This window comes from Cyprinus carpio, chromosome B20 (genome assembly GCF_018340385.1).
Source record: "Cyprinus carpio isolate SPL01 chromosome B20, ASM1834038v1, whole genome shotgun sequence".
NCBI classification, from domain to species: Eukaryota; Metazoa; Chordata; class Actinopteri; order Cypriniformes; family Cyprinidae; genus Cyprinus; species Cyprinus carpio.
This window is the reverse complement of record NC_056616.1, coordinates 19,622,702-19,645,475: the sequence shown is the minus strand read 5'-3', so window position 1 is coordinate 19,645,475 and position 22,774 is coordinate 19,622,702. Positions and strand designations below refer to the sequence as shown.

Here is a 22,774-nt window from a genome sequence, read left to right as displayed (position 1 = left end):
TGGATAAAATCAAGTCCAGTCCTACATTATTTCCCACTAAATATCTGTTCGGAATTACTTCACTTTATGGAAGTTAAGCACATTGCGTATGCCATTTCACATTGTTAAATGTGCAAATTAAATGTGCATAAACCAGTTACAATAAGCATAATGAGAAATAAAAGTGGCATTTCCTTCAGTGAGGCCAATCACAAATAAGTTTCCTCAGATCACTAGGTTTGAGCTCCAAGAACAGGTCATAAAAAACCTCAGTGCTTCTTATAAATGTTCTTTTACGAGAATCAATTTCAGAATGAAGTCAACAATTAGGAAATCTCTAATTGCACTCCAGGGAGAGCAGAGGCTGCTGATTAAGATTATTTGTTGGAATAGTAGATATTCCTAGGTTTTTTTTTTTTCCACAAGATAAACACGTTTATAGCCTTTTACTATTGATTGATGTTTTGCAGTGATTTATTCTGATCAATATTTTTAAAAGAGGTTGATAGGTAGAGGAAAAATTAATTTGCAGTATAAAAAGATCTATGTTAATATATGTTGGTTGTGTTGTTTATAATTGGTCAAATAGCTATTTGTGTCATTTAACCAGGTGGTTCCTAGCAGCGACGTGCAGATTCTTCAGAAGGGCAAAACTCTTAAGCTATTGAAAGCGGCTGTTGTAGATACTGGACGCTACACCTGCAAGGCCATCAACATTGCTGGAAGCACAGAGAGAGACTTCTACTTAGATGTATTGGGTACGTTGCAAAAAGTTATTCTGTAATAACATCCACTTATTTGTGGATTTGTTGTCTTTTTACAAGCTGGTATTACATCTCATTATATGGTTTGCCTCCTCATAGTTCCTCCTACTATAATTGGGACAGTTGGGTCACGTGACCTCTCTGCCGTGCTCAATCAGGAGATCAATCTGGAATGCAGGGTTAAAGGTGATCCCTTTCCCACAATTCAGTGGTACAAAGACAGGAAGTAAGTTACTTCACAAAGCTTTGTAAAGAACACTTTCTGATCAGGAAAAAACAAAGGGGTGAATTCACTAAAAAGTTGCGCCTCTTAAAGTTGCATCTTATCCACCCAAAACCCAGTCTAACCATGCACTAAATAAATTGAAATAGTGCTCTGCTGTGAGTTTGTTGTCAGTATTTCAAGTGTAAATATTTTACAATGTAAATTCAGACTTCTTACAGTTTCACAAAACCCCTACCTGACACAATTTATGTTGTGCTTTTAGCACTCAGGGAAAGCAGGTAAATGAATTTTAGCATAACCCAGCACAGGTTTGGGAATTCTTGTTCTAGAAAACGGCTTGTTAAATTAGCATCAATACCTTATTTGCTTGATTCCTTTTGTTAATCAGATATTAAATCAATGCAGTACAAGCAAATATTAGGGGCATAATTAATTTTCAGTGAATTCACTCCTGATTCTTATATTTTGAAACAATACTAAGAGAATTTGCATTATCTGTCCCTTTAACTCTTTGTTTTAGGCCTGTGTTTTTGGGTGATCCCAATATTGAAGTATTAAACAGAGGACAGCAGTTGAAGATAAAGAGTGCTCGCTTAGGTGACCAGGCACGATACCAGTGTAGTGCCACCAACGCAGCAGGAAAACAGTCCAAGGATTTTAACCTCAGTATCTTTGGTAATTTTACTCGTAGATAATGTCCTATTATGTTTTTTAACAACTCTAGAAGAAAACAATTCTGAATTCTACATACTAAATTATTGTCTTTCCATTCCACCCACTCAGTACCACCCAGTATTAAGGGAGGAAACATGACTTCTGAAGTAACAGTTCTGCTTGGTAATTTGGTGACTCTGGAGTGTGAGGTTCGGGGTGTGCCACTCCCTGCCATCACATGGTACAAGAAGGGAGAAGTCATTCTGTCCAGTAGACATGCCCAGTATGTGGACCGAGGACAGTTCCTCAAGATTTCAAGAGCTCAAGTGTCAGATGCTGGACAGTACACCTGTAAAGTCACCAGTGTAGCAGGCACTGCTGAGAAAGTTTATGAGCTGGATGTCTATGGTGAGGACTATCACAGTCAAAAAAAAAAATTCATTTCCAGGCCTGTAAATTTCTATAATCAATGTTCATTTTTAGTTAAATATTTTGTTTGCCTAGAAATAGTAACACTTGTTCATGTTTCCTTTTTTCTATCATTCAGTCCCTCCCTCCATCACTGCCGGTTCTGATGGTCCCACAGACATGAAGGTTGTGTTTAGTAAATCTCTGATTTTGGAGTGTGAGGCTGAAGGTCACCCTCCTCCCTCACTGACCTGGCTGAAGGATGGTTCACCGGTGGCTGTTAGAGAGAACCTGCGTGTTCTGGAGCAGGGCCGCAAACTTGAAATCTTCAGTGCTCTTCCATCTGATGCTGGTCGATATGTATGTGTGGCTACCAGTGTTGCTGGAGAGAGGGAGATCAAGTATGACGTCAGTGTCTTAGGTACATGCACACACATTTACATTTTTATAGTGATCTATTAAAAGTCAAGAGAAGTCACCTGAATTAAAAAACATTTGTACTTTTAAATCAAGCCATCTCATCCTTCACTATCTACATGAATCTGGAAGTTCGGCGTCTTGTGTTTTTGTGTGCATGAGCCAGACAGATCTTGTCTCGACCTGCACATTGATCTTCTGAGCATCTGGACACCATTACGGTCCTAATACATGCGTCCAACGCAATCACTCAGTCCACATTTGTGTTGCATCATGGGAATGTGATTGCAGGAAATCAACAGCAAGGTGTTTTACGAGCCTATAAACTGGTTAACAACAAATGAAGGAAATGTATAAAAGATTCAGTGAGATTAAAGGGTGATTGTAGAGGCAGTATCCGATGATGTGACCCAAGCATGTGGCATTCATTAACTCTCTGTGTGTTTTCATTATACGAGTTTGTTACGCATTATTTCAAAGACACGGTTGATTTGTGCATTGTTTGGTTCACAATTCCGGAGATGCTGTAGCGTCTGACCATACTTTTTGTTTGTGCATATTTAGTTCCTCCTGTTGTGGATGGGGCAAGTGAAACCACAGACGCCACAGTCATCCTCAACAATATCCTAGAGCTTGAGTGTTATGCTACAGGCACACCTACGCCAACCATCAGGTGAGTACACATGCACATATATTCAAACATATACAGAATTGAAAAGTCGCTCATCTGCATCTTTCTCTTTTTCAAGGTGGCTGAAGGATGGCGTGGCGGTGAGGCAAGGCGAAGGGGTGCGGATCATGTCAAATGGCCGTCGATTGGTTATCTCGCGTGCTCAGGTGTCTGATACAGCACTTTTTCACTGTGTAGCAACTAACGAGGCTGGAGAACAAGAGAGAGAATTTAAAGTATCTGTACATGGTAATCATTTATTTTATTTCTTGCTAATGTTTGTGTTTGATGTTTGCCTCATCTGCTCACAGAAGGAAGGTCAAAGGTGACTTTTTTAAGTTCATGTAAGTTACAGACACATTTTAGGTACTTTTGTGGTAAAATTTTATTATTTTTTCTTTAATATTTGTCTGTCAGTCCCCCCAACTATCCGTTCTACCGGTCCAGCTGAGAGGTCTGTGGTCCTCCACATGTCAATCAGCCTCCAGTGTGTGGTCAGTGGAACTCCACCTCCCAGCATCACATGGCTCAAAGATGGCCGTCCTGTGGACACCACACAAGAATTTCTGAAGGTCAGACTTAAAAGCATGACAGAAGTCTTTCTAAAATAAATCAAGTGTTTGAGGAGGTTTACATAACCACATATATCATCTCCTCTCTCTTTATCTCTGTCTGGCATGTAGCTGGAATCTGCAGGCAGGGTTTTGCACATAAAGAAGGCCAGACTGGAGGATGCAGGGAAATATACGTGTGTGGCAACTAATGCAGCAGGCGAGGCACAACAGCACATCCGCCTCAATGTGCATGGTAGGAATTTTTATTTATTTATATTATGATTATTTTCAAGACAATTTAACACAATTACACACATTTACTCATCATTTCTTTATGTTAATGTTAAAAACATCTTATTGTTTAAAATATTTAAATTATTTTAATTTAAAATAATTTTGATTATAATAGTTTAATTGCAAGTTTATGTCGTGTTTACAGAAGGTAATTTATGCTGATTTTACAAAAAAAAGTATTACAGTGAGAAGAGGTTTTTTTTATATTTATCCATTTATTTTTATTAATTTATTTATATCTATGTATTTTATTTGTTTTTATTTATTAATCTATGTTTATATATATTAAGTTAATACGCATTTCAGTAAATAAGTATGTACATGTGTTTTATAGAACCTCCCAGCATCCAGTATGCTGGAGAGACTCTCAATGAAACCATCCTTGCTGGCTTCCAAATTCAGCTGAAGTGTAAGGCAACAGGAAGTCCTTTGCCAGGTGAGTCTTACTACATTTTCTCTTTTTTTAGGGCAATATCAAATACTGGCTAGTAACCATTTACAAATGTACAGGTGATGTAGTTCTTCTCTCATGCCTTTTCTGCTGCAGCTGTGACGTGGTATAAAGACGGTCGTCCATTGACGAGCGCTGCTGGAGTTAAAATTCTGAGCAGAGGTCAGGTGCTAGAGATTGACCGTGCACAGGTGTCAGACGCTGGCCTCTACAAATGTGTGGCCATCAATGTGGCTGGCAGCACTGAGCTCACATACAGTCTGCAGGTGTATGGTGAGTGTGTTTGACTAACACTAAACAACATTTCAGTCAAAAGTTTGGCTATAATAAACTCTTTCTTAAAATACTCCTTTTTTTGGTTTGGATTATCTAACACTCTTTGTGTGTCTCCATTAGTTCCTCCTTCTATTTCCAGTAAAGGAGGAATGATAACAGTGGTGGTGAATGACCCAGTCAGGTTAGAGTGTGAAGCCTCAGGAGTTCCCATGCCCAGCCTTACTTGGCTCAAAGAAGGCAGCCCTGTCTCCAGCTTTTCAGATGGAATCCAGGTCTGTATTTGTGGGACTTTGGATGCTGTCATGCATATATAGCCATATATATTCACAATTAACTCTTACTTAAAAGTTTTGAACTGGCTGCATCAGTTTTCAATTTCCTCTTTTACTAGGTATTGTCAGGTGGCAGGGTTTTGTCGTTTGTAAGTGCACAGGTCAGTGACACAGGTCATTACACTTGTGTTGCTGTGAATGCAGGTGGAGAGCAGCACCGAGAATATGACCTACGTGTGTACGGTGAGCTCAGAAGACACACTCACTCCTAAACATGATTAAATCTTGACTCTTTTGAAACTTCTATCCAAGAATCCTGAAAAAAAAAATCTTTAAAGGTTTCCAAAGAAATATTAAGCAGCACAATTTTTTTTTTTTTACATTTATAATAGTAAAAATTTTCTTGAGCACCAAGTCAGCATATTAGAATGATTTCTGAAGGATTATGTTACACTGAAGCCTGGAGAAATGACTGCTGAAAATTAAGATTTGCCATCACAAGAAGTATATTAAAATAGAAAACAGTTATTTTAAATTGTAATGATATTTCACAATATTACTGTTTTGCCAAATTTAAAAAATGTAGTCTTAGTGAGCATAAGAAACTTTTTATCTGCGTATGTCTGTGTCCTTCAGTGCCACCCAACATCATGGGTGAGGAGGTGAACCAAACTGTTGTGATGGGTCAGTCAGTCCAGCTGCATTGTCAGAGTGATGCCATCCCTCCACCTGCATTGAGCTGGCGGAAAGATGGTCGACCGCTCTATAGAAAACCAGGTCTGAGCCTGTCAGAGGACAGCAGCTTACTGAAGGTACAGTACATCCATCAGCCTATAACATCTGTACCTGACCTTTGCAGAAGCATCCAGTTGCACCAAGTCTGGCTAGACAGACAGAATCGTGCAGCCAATGCCAGGTAAGGCCCCACCCCCTTACCTGAGAGCACATAAGGCCTGCACGCACTGCTGTTCTCCAGTTGACATTTGTTTCTTGCGACCTCTGGCTTAACTTTCACAGCTCGTTGGTATTTTTCAGACATTGTCATTTTTATCATATTGCTCAGATCAGCCTTTGCCGGACGTGATCGTTTCGCTCTCTATTACAGCTGTGTCCTTTGGCAAGCTACCCACGCTGCACTTCATTTAAGGCTGTCCGCCTTTTTTCTTGCTCGTTTCCTTTGTCACAGCTGCCAAATGGTTGGATTTTACTGCCCATTCCGATGGCACTCTCCAAATCTGTCCGCCTCAATATTGAATGGCCGGCATTACAAAGTGCCACCAACCAGGAGAGGGACTTCTGCGTTGGGAAGCTGCTGGAACTGCCTATCGGCCCAAGAAAGCAACTTCTTCCTGTCCTTCCTGCTTGTGCCAAGCACATGAAACACAGTTGGGGAGACCCGCTCAACTTCAAACACGGTCTTGCGGGTCTCGAGGTGAAGGACATTATTGGCCCTTGGCATGGGTGACCCCCCTGCCATCGAGCCTTCCATTGCCAGACACCTCAACCCTTTTTAAGATGGGCTGCTCAACCCTCCCAAGCCTGGTCTCACGAGCAAAATGGACCGGTTCTCTGCGTCCATCAATCAGGCTTCCTACAAGCCCTCTGTGTTAGCAGTCAGAGCCTTGAACATTTCCTCTCTGCTCTCGGCTTACCAGGCCGAGCTTCTTGAGGACATGGGTCAGCAACTGGAGAAAGGGTCTGCCTCACCCTCGCTTTGGAAAGAGATTGTTACGGTCAACGATCTCATTCTCCGTAATAGGGCTGCACGATTAATCGCATGCATTTGTCATGCGTGTCTCATCAGTAAAGCTGGTTCCGTGATTAGCGGTAAATATCCGTCACCTGTTTTCAAATGCACCGGGAGTTCATACACAGAGCCGTAGTTCACTGACAAGCTACGCAATATCGTGTATCATGTAAAAGCGTCACGTCGTGGGAGCACCAGTGGAGGCCAGTCAAGCCCTCTTCAGCCCTGCCAAATTAATGGGATGTGTCAGGCACCGCCTCCTTGGGGCGACCGTCCTTTTCTGGCTTACAGAACCTCACTGTGAGTGTTTTGGGCAGTTGGGGAACTGTCTATGTCTCTCCCATAGGTTGATTTTGAACACGAGATGATGAAAGAGAACAATAGGTTACTGTCGTAACCCCAGTTCTCTAAAACATCGAGTGGAGAGATCCACCAGCTGTGCCCCACTTGCCGCACGACAAGTGAATATACTTACTGGAGTACAGCAGCACGTGCAGGCCTTATATGCTCTGAGGTAAGAGGGTGGGGCCTTACCTGGCATTAGCTGCACGCTTCTGTCTATCTAGCCAGACTTGGTGCAAATGGATGCTTCTGCAGAGGTCAGGTACGGATGCCCTTCCCTTAGGTGGATCTCTCCACTTGATGTTTCAGAGAACTGGGGTTATGACAGTAGCCTATTGTTTTAAGCTGGGCCAACAAGCAACAACCTAGCAACCACCCATAATATCATGGGAACCATGTAACTACAGTCTGTAAATTAGTTTCAACACCCCAGCATCAAAGTTTGTCTGTTAAATTTGGCCTATTGGTTGGTTAAAATTAGTTTCTTTATCCTGTTCTAAAATAGCAAGTGAAGGGCATTTTGGATTGTTGTCCTTCACATTTAAGAACCTTAGGATGGTATTGATTTGATAATTGTTTTGTGTTTGCAGATTAACAGTGCTCAGGTCCAGGACACAGGCAGGTACACGTGTGAGGCAACCAATATTGCAGGAAAAACTGAGAAGCACTATAACCTGAACGTGTGGGGTGAGTGCTTGAAAATATACTTGAATATAAACTCTGAACTTGAGTCAAGTGTAATGTAAACTGTTTTTCTTTCTCTCTCTGTTATTTGTTTTCCCCCAGTTCCTCCCAGTATCCGTGGATCTGATGAGGTGTCTCCTCTGACTGTGATTGAGGGCGGTCTCATCACGCTTGTGTGTGAGTCCAGTGGGATTCCTCCTCCCAGTCTCACCTGGAAGAAAGATGGTAGGACTTTTCATCCTCACCATCCTCCTTGTCACTATCTTCATCATATTTATTGTCATTTGCAAACTCATACTCCATGATCCTTAAGGTATTTGAAAAAACTCTTAACCTTCATTTTTATCATTATTTTGTGTGTGTCTCAGGATCAGAGCTAAAGGGAGACTCTCGTGTGCGCGTTCTCTCTGGTGGGCGTCAGCTGCAGATTTCCAGTGTTGAGAAGGCAGATGCTTCCTCTTACACCTGTCTGGCTTCCAGTACAGCTGGCAGTGCAATGAAAGAGTACAATCTGCAAGTTTATGGTAATTTTTTCTCTCTCACATTATTCATTACAGGCACTCAAACTAGAACTGGACAATTAATAGATATTTTTTATCAATATTAAACTTTTGAGTAATTTTAGATATACACAATCTGCATATTCTGCATGTGTCTGTATGAATTAGGGGCACAATTTCATCTACTATACATATATAAGCACTCATAAGGCTTGTGGGGTTTTCAGTTTCTGCTGTCTCACCATATAAAAGACACTCCACATAGACTTCATAAGCATTTTAAATTTTTCTGTACTCCAAACAGTTCGTCCCTCCATCAGCTCCTCAGCTCAGAATGAGGAGACAGTGACACGAGGTGGAGATATCACTCTGCAGTGTGAGGCAGACGGGGTCCCCAGACCTGCCATTTCATGGATGAAAGATGGTAGACCCCTGAGCACCGGCCGCAAGACTCAAATACTTAACGAGGGCAGACTTTTACGCATCCAGGATGCTCAAGTGGCCGACACCGGTCGATACACCTGTATTGCTGTCAATGTGGCAGGACAAGCTGACAGAAAATATGATGTCAATGTTCATGGTGAGAAAAACAGTCAAAGTTTGTGTAGTTTTTCTGAGCCAACAGTATCATCTCAATTTCCACTGGTCTTCCAAACTTTTTAGTGATTCATGCCTATTATTTTATTATTTTTTATTAATTAATTTTTATTAATTTTTTAATTTTACATCAATTCTTTTCTAACAAATGTTAAAAATACTATAGGGGTGTAATGGTACACAAATACGATGGTTCGGTACGTACCTTGGTTTTGACATCACAGTTAAGTATGGTTTTGGTACAGCAGGAGGAAAAACCTAAACATAAAATGGCTTCCTTTTTATTAAACAGTGGTTTACTGAACAAATATCTCTTTCTTTAAATTAAAAAAAAAAAAATCATAAAATTTTTTCCCAGGGATAAAAATCTACCTCAGCTTCTGCTCTAAACTATAGGGAGCCCTTTAACATTACTATAAGGTTACAATTAACAACAGAGCCCAAACTTAAATTCAATTACTATTTATTTTTAAAAAAATAACACTCGACTTTAAAAAAAAAATTGTATACAAATATGTAATTGCACATAACGTTTTTTAAATTAACTTCGAAATTATAAAATTTCTATTTGTTGTTGAAATATATTCATTTGCATAGTGACTGTCATAAACTTGTTTCATATCCGTCCTTCGGATGAGACGTTAAACCCAGGTCCTGACTCTCTGTGACCATTAAAAATCCCAGGATGTCCTTCAAAAAAGAATAGGGGTGTAACCCCGGCATCCTGGCCAAATTTGCCCATTGGCCTCTGTCAATCACAATGGCTTCCTAATCATCCCCATATTCTGATTGGCTTCATCACTCTGTCTCCTCTCCACCAATAAGCTGGTGTGTGGTGGGCATTCTGGCACAATATGGCTGCCGTCGCATCATCCAGGTGGATGCTGCACACTGGTGATGGATGAGGAGATTTCCCCTTCTATGTAAAGCGCTTTGAGTACCCAGAAAAAGTGCTATATAAATGTAAGGAATTATTATTATTAATTATGATTATTATTATAACAGATTTATTTAAACATACATTAAATAATTAAGACATCACTAACTGGTAAAGTAAAATAAAATTAGTATGTAGTCTTAATATATCGCGAAATGCTTTTCTCTAGACTTCATTTCTCTAGCAAACAAATGAGATGAGGACATTGATGACTTGCCTGAGGTAAATGAAATGCTACATTACATTTTGTTTACAAGCTGTTTTATTGATGTGTTTCTGCAGTTGAAACCCTGATTGAGGGTTTACATGAGGCATGAGATGTTCATTCAAGTTTATTTTACATTAAAATCAATAGTAAAGAGGAAAGGATAATCGCGCTCAGTGCTTCCATTGAACTGAGGTGTTTATACATCAATCTGTCACGCCACATCAAAGAGCATCAAAACAGCATTTATTGTTTGAATTTCCAGAAAAAAATGGACATGATTGTTTCTCATCAAAAGTAACAATATATAAAACGGGAAGTTTCCAATGAAGTTCCACTAATGCAGTGGTTAAAATTATGCTGTATTTGTTCAGTGCACATGAAAACCAAACCTGAGAGATCTGTACCAAATATTTTCGGTACAAATATGTGTACCTTTACACTCCTATAATACTAGCAAAATTCACTCTTCAGAACACTTATTCACTACTTATACATTCACATTTAATGTGTATCACCTCTTCAGTTCCTCCCACCATCATCGGACAGACACAGGTGCCTGAGAATGTGAGTGTCGTTGTGAAGAACCCAGTTGTTCTCACTTGCGAAGCTTCTGGAATGCCACCACCATCCATCACCTGGCTCAAAGACGGCCAGCCGATCAGCACGTCTAGCTCTGTTTGGGTCATCTCAGGTATCAACTTCTTCAGTAATGCATTTGTCTTAATCCAAAATCTCTACACCACTGAGTCTAGGTAAAGAGCCCAGTATTAGTTAAAGGATTAGGTTAACCAGGTGTAATAACTCAAGTTGGTGCAACAAGATAGCTTCAGTAAGCAGCCAAATGCCACAGATCGGTGTTTAACTGAAAAGAAAAACAGCTAGACAGATGTTCTTGTATTTGAACATGCAAAGGCTCTGCGTTAAGGGCTTCCAGTGTAAACAGAGACTGATCCTCCGCCAGCAGCAAGTATGAGGTACATCCATCATTGTAACCTCAGACATCATAAACTACCAGAGGTCACCTGCGCAGAATGAACCACAATGTAAATTAATCTCTGCTGAGCTATTCTAAGACTGTCCATCTGCATGCCACAGACAAGACATGAAGCTGGACAGAAAACAGGACCAAAATATGTAAGCTAGGCACATTATTGATCACATATTCACAAGTGTTGCTAGTCTTATTGCCTGTATAGAAAAGCTCATCCACAAACACTGTATATCATTTCTGGCTGACCACAAACTCTTTTCCTCTAAGAAAAAGCGACACCGGGGAAGGAATGAGAGATACTTATTTGTTTAGGTGATCAGCTTAGCTCTCTCCTAGGGAGTGATAATTACTCCTTTAAAGATTGAAAATGGGAGGTTTGACTTGTGTTGACGGGTTAAGCTCTGTTTGAACAGCTGTTAACTTGAGGTTTCTCATTTCATACCAAACAATAGGGACATTTATGAAGCCTGTTTTTTCTGAGACAAATTGAAACTCTGAGCTTGCTCAATTCGTTTTGCAGATGCATCTCTCCTCTGAGTAAATCTCACACTCTTGATTTATAGCTGATTAAGTAATTCCCTAAGAGAAGTATATGCGGCCGGTCCCTTCAACTCAGTGTGCAGAAATCATTCCCTCATTCAGCCACCTGTGAGTCTGATATATGTCTGTAATTGTCTCAGGTGGACGAGGCCTGCGTTTGATGCATGCCGCAAGTGAGGATGCTGGGAGATACACCTGCATCGTGTCCAACTCTGCAGGAGAGGAGCGAAAGAATTTTGACCTAAACGTCCTGGGTAACACAGCACTATACATGGGACAGTTTCAAAAATGTATTGATTTTGTGTGAACACAGCTTTTATAAATTTCAAAGACTAAATACAGTTGTCGGAAACAAACATATTGATATTAGTAATAGTTTGTCACTTAATATTATCTTAAATCATCTTTATTCTGTCAACCTCAGTGCCACCTAGCATTATTAATGAAGGCACAGTGGAGGATGTAAAAGTGAAGGAGAGACAGAGCATCATTTTGGCTTGTGAGGTCACTGGTAAGATTACTTTGCTTATTTAGGTTTTGTGTTGATCCCTTTCCTCCTGTTAACCAATTTTTTGGGTGGTCTAGGTAATCCAGTGCCGGAGATTACATGGTTGAAGGATGGGCAAGCGCTGACTAGTGACTCAAGGCTGCAGGTGATGTCAAATGGACGTTTCCTGCAGATCAATGGATCACAGGTTGCTGACACAGGCAGGTATAGCTGCCTGGCCTCTAACAGCGCTGGAGACAGGAGCAGACACTTTAACCTCAATGTGTTAGGTATGTTTGGGCAGGAGGTATTACAATGTCTTTTTTTGGTCTTGTGTGTGGACTTATTTATGTTTCTGTCACCAGTTTCTCCCACCATTGCTGGTTCTGGTCCAGAAGGTTCAGCTGAAGAGGTTACTGTGACACTGAATAGTCCTACCTCTCTTGTTTGTGAAGCCCAGTCGTACCCCCCTGCCATCATCACCTGGCTCAAAGATGGCACAACCTTTGAATCCAGCCGCAACGTCAGGGTACTTCCAGGTCAGATCTCAACCCTTAAACTGAACTTCGGCAAAATAAATAGTTAATTATGAATAAATAAATTTACAGCTTAACTATGTGTCTTGTGACAGGTGGTCGCACTTTACAGATCTTGAATGCTAAGGAAGAGGATGCTGGGAGATACACATGTGTGGCGACTAATGAGGCTGGAGAGACGCTCAAAAACTATGAGGTCAAAGTTTTCAGTACGTATGAGAGCTGATCAACATTGCCACCTTTTGGCATAGAAGAATATAACATTTTTTGTGTGTCAGTTATCTGTAACCTATTTATATATGTTCCTTTCCTGCAGTCCCTCCGGTTATCAATAAAAATGACATCCCAGGAGAGAGTCTGTCTCCTAAAGAGGTGAAAATAAAAGTTAACAACACCCTTACACTGGAGTGTGAGGCTCAGGCTATTCCAACACCTACGCTGGTGTGGTACAAGGACGGCCAGGTAAAAAACATTTAAAGTATATCAAAAAACCATCCTGTTTTTGACTCTTATGGCAATATTGAGTTTTCACTATACTCTGTTTCTCTCTCTCTGCAGATCTTGAAAGCAGACGGTCACCTCACTATCACAGCGAATGGTCGTATCGTTCAGATTAAACACACTCAGGTGTCTGATACAGGTCGTTACACCTGTGTAGCCACCAACATCGCTGGAGAGGATGAGAAGGACTTTGATGTAAATATACAAGGTGAACAGGGTTTTACAAGTTCAGAATGCAGAATCAAATAGTCTACATACACACTACCATCCAAATACATTTATATATACACTCTCCCATTCAAAAGTTTGGGGCCTTTTTTAAAAGAAGGTTGTGTGGGTAAATACAATAAGACAAAAAAAGTTGAGAAGCACCAATTTTAAGGAGCATATGTCCCCCTAGTGTTTGCTTTTATCGTCTGGATCTTATTTTCAGCTTGGTTTAAACCTTCTATCTGTGGATTTTGTACCGTAATCTTCAGGCTTTATCCCTGTCTATAACAGTAAAATCCTGTCTTTGTCTCAGTGCCCCCTAGCTTCCGAGGCTTTGGAGACTCTGACACTGGTAATAATGGAGACGTGAAGGATGTGATACTAAATAATCCCATCTCCCTATACTGTGAGACCAATGCCGTCCCCCCTCCCGTTCTCACCTGGTACAAAGATGGACACCTGCTGACCTCTAATGATAAAGTGCTCATCCTGCCTGGTGAGTGGCTAAATAGCAACATTTTGATTATATAGCATGGCAAAATAGTTTGATATATTGGTGCATTGATACTATATGTTGCATATGTTTTTGTGCTGTATGTTTTTGTGCTGTATACAGGCGGAAGAGTCCTCCAGATCCCTCGAGCCCAAGCAGAGGATTCTGGCAGATACACTTGTGTGGCTGTGAATGAGGCTGGAGAAGACTCAATCCAGTATGATGTTAGAGTGTTGAGTGAGTTCAATATGAGTATTAACCTTTCTTTCTTAAATGCTAAACAATACAACAGCAACAACTAAAACTATTGTGCATGTTTACATATGTGTGTCTTTTTGTCTGTGTTCTTGGATTTTGTTAGTACCGCCCTCGATTCGTGGAGATGATGGTGACCTGCATGATGAGATCACAGTGCTGGTGAACAAGACCGCATTACTGGAGTGTCAAGTGGATGGGAGTCCCACTCCTAAAATCAGCTGGATCAAAGACAGTCAACCCCTTATCCCAGACATGTCCAATGGCAGGACACTACAGGTGATAAAAAAACAATCAATATTGAATCAAAAATAATATAGTTGCATCATCATTTTGCACACACACATATGCGGGTGTTTGTGTGTTATTAATATTAATATTTATTTATGTATGTATATATATATATATATATATTTTATATTTATATTTTAGCATATATATTAATTGATATGTTTTTTGTGTGTGTTTGTGTTACAGATTTTAAATGCACATGTGACAGATACTGGACGTTATGTGTGTATGGCTCAAAACTTAGCTGGGACAGCAGAGAAGTCCTTCAACCTCCATGTGCATGGTGAGTCAATCTTGAAATAAAACCTGTTCAGGTGGCTCTGTTCAGCAGTAAACTGCAACCTAGTAGTTTACTTTTTATCTTATAATTATATAATAATTGCTGATATCCTGTTTGTTGTCAGTTGCTCCCTCCATTGTGGGCATCAGAGAGGAGAATGTGACAGTGGTGGTGAATAACATCATATCTCTAAACTGTGAGGCCACTGGATTGCCGCCTCCCACCCTCAGCTGGTTCAAAGATAGGAAACCCGTACAGGCCAGCTCCAATGCACTCATAATGCCTGGTACACATGCAAACAAATATGCTTACTCACACTTTATAGAAGGACTACATAGTGTAGCCTAAATAAATTAATTGCCACATAAATTGTCTTTCCACTGCTCCACTGCTTACTCTCATTCTCTGTCTCTAGGTGGTCGTACTCTACAGATCCTGAAAGCAAAGATGTCTGACGGTGGTAAATACAGCTGTGTGGCCATCAACCAAGCTGGAGAAGCCCAAAAACTCATTTATCTTACAGTATATGGCAAGTAAAGCATGTCTCTGCAAAACTTTTCAAAGGTTAAGAAAATACTTGTTGGAGTAAGGCATACAAATGTTAGTTTTAATATGACAAACTAAATATTTTAACATTTCTCAAAAGTCACTGATCTAAATTTCTGATGTACAATTTCCTAGTTCCCCCTAGTATCAGACACAGTAGTGGAGATCTTCCAGTGGTGTTAAATGTCCAGGTGGGCAAATCTGTTACTCTGGAGTGTGAATCTAATGCAGTGCCTCCTCCCATCATTACCTGGTACAAGAATGGACGTCCCATCACTGAGACGGCCAACCTGCGCATACTGGCTGATGGACAAATGCTGGAACTGAGAGAAACAGAGGTGAGTGTGAAAAAATTAGCAGTTGTTAGTTTTAGCTTGGTGGTGAGTTTTGTAGTCTGTGTGCAAGTGCCACTTATATTTATTCGAAAAATAAAGCTAAAAAAAATATATATATATATATATTTATAAAGTATAAATACCTTTCTCTCTGTCAGGTGTCAGATACAGGCCAGTATGTCTGTAAGGCCACAAATATAGCAGGTCAAGTGGACAAGAACTTCCATCTCAGCATCCATGGTAAGAAACAAAACATTTATATTAAAAAAATTCATATTTTAATGTATATATTTTGTAACATCATACAAGTATTTACTGTAAATTTTATAATTTTAATACATCCTTGCTGAATAAAAGAAAAAAAAATCTTATTGACCCCAAACTTTTGAATGGGATTACACTTTTTTCATAAAACTACTGTTTATGTTAAATCTCTCTGCAATCTGTGTGCAGTTCCCCCACGGCTGGACGGCCCAGCAGTGGAGCGTGTGGTGGAAACCATCAGTAATCCCGTCACTTTCGCCTGTGATGCTACAGGGATCCCTCCTCCCTCGCTCACCTGGTTAAAGAATGGCAGAGTGATTGGTGAGAAAGACAATCTACAGATTTCTTGAGCTTTACATTTCTATTAAAGTTAACTCATGCATGTTTTTATTCTCTTTCTAGAGAATTCAGAGTCTCTGGAGATGCATATCCTGTCTGGAGGCAGTAAGCTGCAGATTTCCCGCTCGCAGTTATCTGACAGTGGCACTTACACCTGTGTGGCATCCAATGTGGAGGGAAAGGCCCGCAAAAACTACCATCTTACAATACAAGGTACAAGAAAGCATTATTAAATATAGTAGTAGTTTTTTTTTTTTTTTTACTAGACCAAATAACCATCTGTTTTGTGTGTGAGCCAGTCCCACCAAACATCAGAGGATCTGAGTTACCTAGTGAGATGAGTGTTCTGCTGAACGATAGCATCCAGCTGGTTTGCCGTGCTGAAGGAAATCCAACCCCTGAGATCCAGTGGCTGAAGGATGGAAAGACACTTAGCAGAACTGCTCAGAAGAACATCAAGTGAGAGAAAATTTTGTGTCATTATGCTATTAAACTATCCAGTGTGTTCTCTGCATACTCATATGCATACTCAAGTCATAAGTACATCTTATGTCCATTTTTTTTTTCTTTCAGAATCAGCCCTGATGGCAGCACACTGACTGTGACAGCTGTCCACACATCCGACAGTGGAAAATACACTTGTGTGGCCACCAATCAGGCTGGAGAGGAAGACCGTATATTCAACCTAAATGTCTATGGTGAGTTGTGTGAGTTGTGTCCAACAATTTTCATTACACAACTATAGCCTTCCCAGACATTTGATAGCTGCATGTTTTGTTCCCAGTTCCTCCTCTGATCCAGGGGAACGGGCCTGCTGCCAAGGAACTGACCGCGGTGCTGGACAGCTCAATAAACATCGAGTGTGTAGCTAGTGGTTCTCCGCCTCCGCAGCTCAACTGGCTGAAGAACGGTCTGCCGCTTCCAGTGTCGTCTCAGATACGACTGCTGTCTGCTGGCCAAGTCCTCCGGTAAGAGATCTGACAGGTTTGAAACATAATGATCCCAGGGTGGGAAATAAATCCCCCAGTCACACAAATTTGTTAAATTTGAGATGAAGGCTTACATTTTATAAGCCAGTTTTATTTCAAACATATAAAGTTTTTCACTAAAAATGTGAAATTAAACCAATGTCATTTTAGTATTATTTATTTAGTTTTATATTATTTATTCATAATTTTTTTTTAGATTTTCAGTTTTAATTTGAATTGTTTTACTAAATTGTTATGTGCTTTTCAGTATTTGTTATATGTTTATTTAGCTGTATTTTTATTTATACTTTAACTGTAACATAGTTATTTCAGTTAGTTGCCAAGGCAACATTTTTGTATTTTATGAATTCGTTTTCACATAATGTTTGTATTTTATTCTATTTCAATTTTATTTCAGTTAACGGACAATACTTATAATAGGGTTTCGTTACAATAACAACACTGAATTGCACGCTTTCCCAAAGTACTAAAACTGGTGTTAATATCCCACTCTGAATAGAGCTGGTGATTCATAGCACTAAATGCTTGTCATCTTATTTTCATTTTTGGTGTTAGCATTGCTCGTGCACAGGTTTCAGATGGAGGTAGCTATACTTGTGTGGCCTCTAACAGAGCTGGAGTGGACAACAGACACTACAGTTTACAGGTGTATGGTGAGTTAACCTGTTTGTATTTCCAAAGATCAAATTTAGGTGCATTTACACTGAAAATGTTCATTTAAATGACAAATTTGTCTGCTATTTCTAATATTTTACTGTTATAAAGTACTGAAGTCATTAATGAATTGTGCCATTTTTCTCAGTTCCTCCCAGTCTGGATGGAGCCGGCAGTACAGAAGAAGTAACAGTTGTGAGTGGAAACACAGCCTCTTTCATCTGCATTGCAGATGGGATGCCTAGTCCGACTATTACTTGGCTGAAGAATGGTGCAGCAATGCCTAAAGATGCTCACCTGTCGCTCCTCAACCAAAACAGCACCCTGCAAATTTTCCATGCAAGAGTCAACCACACCGGACGCTACACCTGTACTGCACATAATCAGGCTGGAGACGCAAGCCGCCACTTCAGCCTCAAAGTATTGGGTGAGAGAATGTGCAACAAAACAAAATGACTAGACTGACTCCTGTCACAGACTCATTGACATCTATTTCTGTCTCTCAGACCCACCACGGATCAATGGCTCTGGTGTGCCTGCTGAGGTCTCTGTGGTTGTGAATCATGTCCTGGAGCTGGTTTGTGAGGCTGACGGCATACCTTTACCCACGCTGACCTGGCTGAAGGATGGGCGGCCGCTGCCTCAGACAGATAGTATACGGCTCCTCAGAGATGGAGAGGTGCTCAGAGTTGCTTCTGCTCAGGTAGGAAATAAAAATGTTGTGTCAAAATGGGCAGTAGCATTCCTGTCTTGTCTTAGTTGTTGCTCAGTGTGGCACAAGTGTTACAAATTCCTTAATCACATTGTGTTTCTTGAACATGTTATTTCCTATGTTTTTTCCTTCTTCTGCTGACTTGCATGTTTACAAACACATGTAGGTGGAAAACACTGGAAGATACACATGTTTGGCCACCAGCCCTGCTGGAGATGATGATAAAGAGTTTCTTGTCAGAGTACATGGTGGGTCCTAAAAGCAGTTAAAATGTTTTACATTGTTTCAAACTAAAATGTCATCTCACATAATTTGCTTAACAACAATCTTTTCCAACAGTTCCACCCAACATTGCTGGTGACAGAGGTGTGCAAGATGTGTCTGTCCTGCAAAACAGACAGGTGACCCTTGAATGTAAATCCGATGCAGTTCCACCTCCAACACTTACCTGGCTTAAAGATGGAACACCTCTGAAGGTATTCAATGAAAACAACATTCAATATTAAAGCCTGGAGAGAGTTACAACACTTCTGATGTGACAGATGAGGTTTGAATTTCAAATAGCAGAAATGAAAAACCTCTATAATAAATTGCCTATGTTCCTTATTTGTAAGCCACTAAATGGATCTGCTAAATGTAAAAGTTTGTCCTGTTTATATTCCTGTTATAGACTGTATAACTTTCCTCCCTAAATACAAGCTGAAGAAGTTTTTAAATCAGGGAAATTCTACTTTTTACTTTATTTTTTTACTATATTTAAAAATATTTTACATATACTCTACCCTTAATATTTTGTAATGTTTTCAAAAGAACTGTAATATTATGAGTAATATTACAATTTAAAATTTATTTTTTAATGTGATAGCAAAGTTGATAATAACGCAGTTATATGCTTTCATGCTTATTAGCTTTTGCAATGCTTTCTCCAGATGTCTCCACGGGTACGTGTTTTGTCCAGCGGTCGTTACCTGCAGATCAACAATGCAGAGCTGGGAGATGGTGCCCAGTACACTTGCGTGGCCAGCAATGTTGCTGGAGAAACCAGACGCCACTTCAACCTTAGTGTCAATGGTGACCAGCAATTTCTACATATGTTGAGAAACTTGAGCAAGGAAAATACTGTGGGTTTATGTGTATGAGCATATGTATAAGCTAAAATAAACATTTTCTTTGCAGTCCCTCCTGTAATAAAGGATGGTCCTCAGTCTGTGTCAGTTCATATTAATCAACCGGTGGTTCTGGAGTGTGTCGTGAATGGAGTACCCACTCCGCGCATTACCTGGAGGAAGCATGGAGCCATCCTGGCAGGAAACAACCCCAGGTCAGCACTCAACAGCACATATCACTTGAGTGTTTCACAGCTCTCAGTTTTGTTCATGGCAAATAACAAACACCTTATACGTTTAGGTACAGGTTTGGTGAGGATGGTTCACTTCACATCCTCTCAGCACAGGTGACAGATACGGGACGCTATCTTTGCATGGCCACCAGCCAGGCAGGCACAGATCGCAAGAGAGTAGATCTGCAGGTTTATGGTGAGTCTTGAATCTTGTTTATTTAATATCTTAGGAACTGTCCTGACATACAGTAAACACAAATGTTCTCTTTTACTCCAGTGCCACCCTCTATCACCGAGGGTCCCACTAGCATCACTGTGACAGTCAATGTCCAGACCACGCTATCCTGTGAGGCCACCGGCATCCCCAAACCCTCCGTTCGCTGGACCAAAAATAATCAAGCCCTTAACACTGACCAGAACCAGAATATGTACAGGTTCAGCCAGGTTTTCTCCCTCTCCTCTTTTCACCTCTGACTGTATCGCCAACCAAATTAGCATTACTCTTAGTTTGGGTCAGAGTAGGACCCTGATGCTTAATATCGCACAGTAAGACACTAGAGATTCACGATTGCGTCCAGTTAATCAGTTTGCAATCTGTCCTCAGGCTATTGTCGTCAGGCTCTCTGGTTGTCATCGCACCCACAGTAGAGGACACAGCACTGTACGAGTGTGTTGTATCCAATGAGGCAGGCCAGGAGAGCCGAGCCATTCAGCTGACTGTACATGGTGAATCCCTACTTTTGTGTATGACATCTGTATGTGAATTTCAGCAGGACTTAATGTTTATTTCCTTCTACAGTTCCTCCTTCTATTGCTGATGAGGCCACAGAGCTGGTGGCAAGCAGACTGTCCCCGGTGGTCATTGGCTGCACTGCCTCTGGAGTGCCTCATCCTGTCCTATACTGGAGCAAAGATGGATTGAGACTAACTAAAGATGGAGAGAGCTATACAATATTACCGTCAGGTGAGCTTTATGTTGTAAAAGTGTAAAAAAAAATGTCAAATGAAGTTTGAAGTTAATCAGAATATTACATTTCTATTTCCTTGGTTTCTCTTAGGTCCTCTTCAGATCACAGCTGCAGATCTGAGTCACTCAGGCCGTTACTCTTGTGTGGCCAAGAATGCTGCAGGCACCGCCCAACGACACATTCAGCTCACAGTACATGGTAAGAGATGTACAGAAATAATAAAACCCAACATGCTTCTAAAAGTGCCACTTAATGTTTTTTTTTCTTATTTTTTTTAATTATTTGTGGCTAATAAGATTGCATATAACAGATTCCCATTTCTGGCTCCACATTTATTTTCCTCTCTACAATTTTTGTCACTTTGTCATTTTTTTATTTAATAATTGTATGTGTTTATATTCTATAGAACCTCCGGTAATACAGTCACACCCCTCAACACTGGATGTGATTTTGAACAACCATGTGACCCTGCCCTGCAGAGCAACAGGCTCCCCTCGCCCAACTATCACCTGGCAGAAAGAAGGCATCAACATCTTTACAGCAGGTAAGAACAACATCTGTGCCACTGTGGGCATTATTAGCAAGCTTTTCATCTCTTTACGGTAGCATTTAATTACTAAATTTAATTAAATAATAATTTATTATTTAAATAAATATTGAATTGATGTACATAGTTAATTCTTAATCTACCTCATTATATATAGTTACATTGTATTACATACATAACATTTAAAAGTTTGGGTTCAGTAAGATTTTTTGTAATGTTTTTAAAAGTCTTTTATGCTCACCAAGGTTCTTTATTATTGATGTTGAAAACTGTTGTGCTGCTTAATTTTTTTGTGTGTAACTTTGTTTGTGATTATTGGATGAATAGAAAGTTCAAAATAACAGCATTTATTTGAAAAAAACTAACACTGGATAAAATCTTTACTGTCACTTTTGATCAATTTAATGCATCCCTGCTGAATAAAAGTAATAATTTCTATTTAAAAAATCATACTGACAACGAAACTTTTGAATTACTATTTAAAATGTAATGTTTATTTTTAAGTGATTAATTTAATTACTTTATTCCTTTTATCATCAGGAGGTGATTTTACGGTGCTCCCCAATGGCGGCCTGCAGATCTCTAAAGCCAGAGTGGAGGATTCTGGAACCTACATGTGTGTGGCTCAGAATCCGGCAGGCACTGCACTGGGGAAAACCAAACTCAGAGTGCAGGGTGAGACACACACCGGCTGCGATGATAATTAAGATGTCTGTGAGATGTGGTCTATGAAGTGTTCTAAATTCCACTTTTCCTGTAGTGCCCCCTGTCATAACATCTGACATCAAGGTGTACACTGTGGCACTAGATGCATCTGTAACTCTGCAGTGCCACTCAGAGGGTTTCCCCACTCCCTCTATCAACTGGTACAAGAACGGGCAGCTGCTGAGTGAGTCTGTGCGGCAGCGAGTCCTCAGCACAGGAGCACTGCAGATCGCCTTTGCCCAACCTGGAGATACAGGCAGATACACCTGCACTGCTGCTAATGTGGCTGGAACCACCAGTCTGGAGATGAGCCTCACTGTACAGAGTGAGTCAAGAGGATAGATGGACTTATTGCAAAAACCAACATCATTTAATTTAACTGATTGATAAAATTGATTAATACATTTACCATCCGGTAGAATATTTATAATAATAATAATTATAACTAGTCGAATGTTGGTAAACCAGCTTTTAAATTATTTTTTAATAATTATTTCATTTATGCGATTAATAATCAAATAATAAATAGAAAAAATAAGCAATATAGGCCTAAAACATAATATTTTTTCTTCTTCTCTACCTCAGTACCTCCCTCCATCCGTGAAGGAAACTCAGAGGTGTCTGTGGTGGAGAATACCCAAGCTTTGCTTACCTGCGTGGCACACGGAGTCCCACAGCCCAATATCACCTGGGAGAAAGATGACATTGCACTTTCCGACACCGCCGGAGAATATACAGTCCTGCCCACGGGAGAGCTGCTCATAGACTCTGCACAGGTCAGAATCCCAATCTTCAAACTGCTTATTTTCTAA

The 22,774-nt window shown here is 40.2% G+C and overlaps 1 protein-coding gene across 2 annotated transcripts in view; it reads left to right on the top strand.

The window, feature by feature from the left end:
• LOC109055059 (hemicentin-1-like) overlaps positions 1-22,774 on the top strand; it is a 75,021-nt gene that overhangs the window by 39,933 nt on the left and 12,314 nt on the right. For both annotated transcript variants that reach the window (XM_042747265.1, XM_042747267.1), the window contains exons 28-82: positions 590-737; positions 843-969; positions 1,490-1,644; positions 1,753-2,031; positions 2,171-2,452; positions 3,013-3,121; positions 3,198-3,367; positions 3,536-3,690; positions 3,802-3,925; positions 4,301-4,402; positions 4,514-4,690; positions 4,814-4,965; positions 5,085-5,208; positions 5,602-5,777; positions 7,645-7,741; positions 7,841-7,963; positions 8,107-8,262; positions 8,543-8,818; positions 10,504-10,671; positions 11,652-11,765; positions 11,936-12,022; positions 12,097-12,288; positions 12,364-12,537; positions 12,630-12,743; positions 12,851-12,996; positions 13,093-13,243; positions 13,559-13,741; positions 13,862-13,975; positions 14,100-14,272; positions 14,471-14,567; positions 14,689-14,850; positions 14,980-15,093; positions 15,246-15,448; positions 15,604-15,685; positions 15,899-16,030; positions 16,112-16,261; positions 16,348-16,507; positions 16,622-16,746; positions 16,833-17,016; positions 17,593-17,690; positions 17,840-18,118; positions 18,198-18,394; positions 18,570-18,651; positions 18,743-18,879; positions 19,333-19,474; positions 19,580-19,724; positions 19,811-19,938; positions 20,020-20,176; positions 20,347-20,468; positions 20,542-20,706; positions 20,801-20,908; positions 21,117-21,254; positions 21,798-21,932; positions 22,018-22,287; positions 22,548-22,738. In XM_042747265.1, the coding sequence (XP_042603199.1) occupies positions 590-737; positions 843-969; positions 1,490-1,644; positions 1,753-2,031; positions 2,171-2,452; positions 3,013-3,121; positions 3,198-3,367; positions 3,536-3,690; positions 3,802-3,925; positions 4,301-4,402; positions 4,514-4,690; positions 4,814-4,965; positions 5,085-5,208; positions 5,602-5,777; positions 7,645-7,741; positions 7,841-7,963; positions 8,107-8,262; positions 8,543-8,818; positions 10,504-10,671; positions 11,652-11,765; positions 11,936-12,022; positions 12,097-12,288; positions 12,364-12,537; positions 12,630-12,743; positions 12,851-12,996; positions 13,093-13,243; positions 13,559-13,741; positions 13,862-13,975; positions 14,100-14,272; positions 14,471-14,567; positions 14,689-14,850; positions 14,980-15,093; positions 15,246-15,448; positions 15,604-15,685; positions 15,899-16,030; positions 16,112-16,261; positions 16,348-16,507; positions 16,622-16,746; positions 16,833-17,016; positions 17,593-17,690; positions 17,840-18,118; positions 18,198-18,394; positions 18,570-18,651; positions 18,743-18,879; positions 19,333-19,474; positions 19,580-19,724; positions 19,811-19,938; positions 20,020-20,176; positions 20,347-20,468; positions 20,542-20,706; positions 20,801-20,908; positions 21,117-21,254; positions 21,798-21,932; positions 22,018-22,287; positions 22,548-22,738 (8,451 nt within the window). The remainder of the gene's footprint in view (positions 1-589; positions 738-842; positions 970-1,489; positions 1,645-1,752; positions 2,032-2,170; positions 2,453-3,012; positions 3,122-3,197; positions 3,368-3,535; positions 3,691-3,801; positions 3,926-4,300; positions 4,403-4,513; positions 4,691-4,813; positions 4,966-5,084; positions 5,209-5,601; positions 5,778-7,644; positions 7,742-7,840; positions 7,964-8,106; positions 8,263-8,542; positions 8,819-10,503; positions 10,672-11,651; positions 11,766-11,935; positions 12,023-12,096; positions 12,289-12,363; positions 12,538-12,629; positions 12,744-12,850; positions 12,997-13,092; positions 13,244-13,558; positions 13,742-13,861; positions 13,976-14,099; positions 14,273-14,470; positions 14,568-14,688; positions 14,851-14,979; positions 15,094-15,245; positions 15,449-15,603; positions 15,686-15,898; positions 16,031-16,111; positions 16,262-16,347; positions 16,508-16,621; positions 16,747-16,832; positions 17,017-17,592; positions 17,691-17,839; positions 18,119-18,197; positions 18,395-18,569; positions 18,652-18,742; positions 18,880-19,332; positions 19,475-19,579; positions 19,725-19,810; positions 19,939-20,019; positions 20,177-20,346; positions 20,469-20,541; positions 20,707-20,800; positions 20,909-21,116; positions 21,255-21,797; positions 21,933-22,017; positions 22,288-22,547; positions 22,739-22,774) is intronic.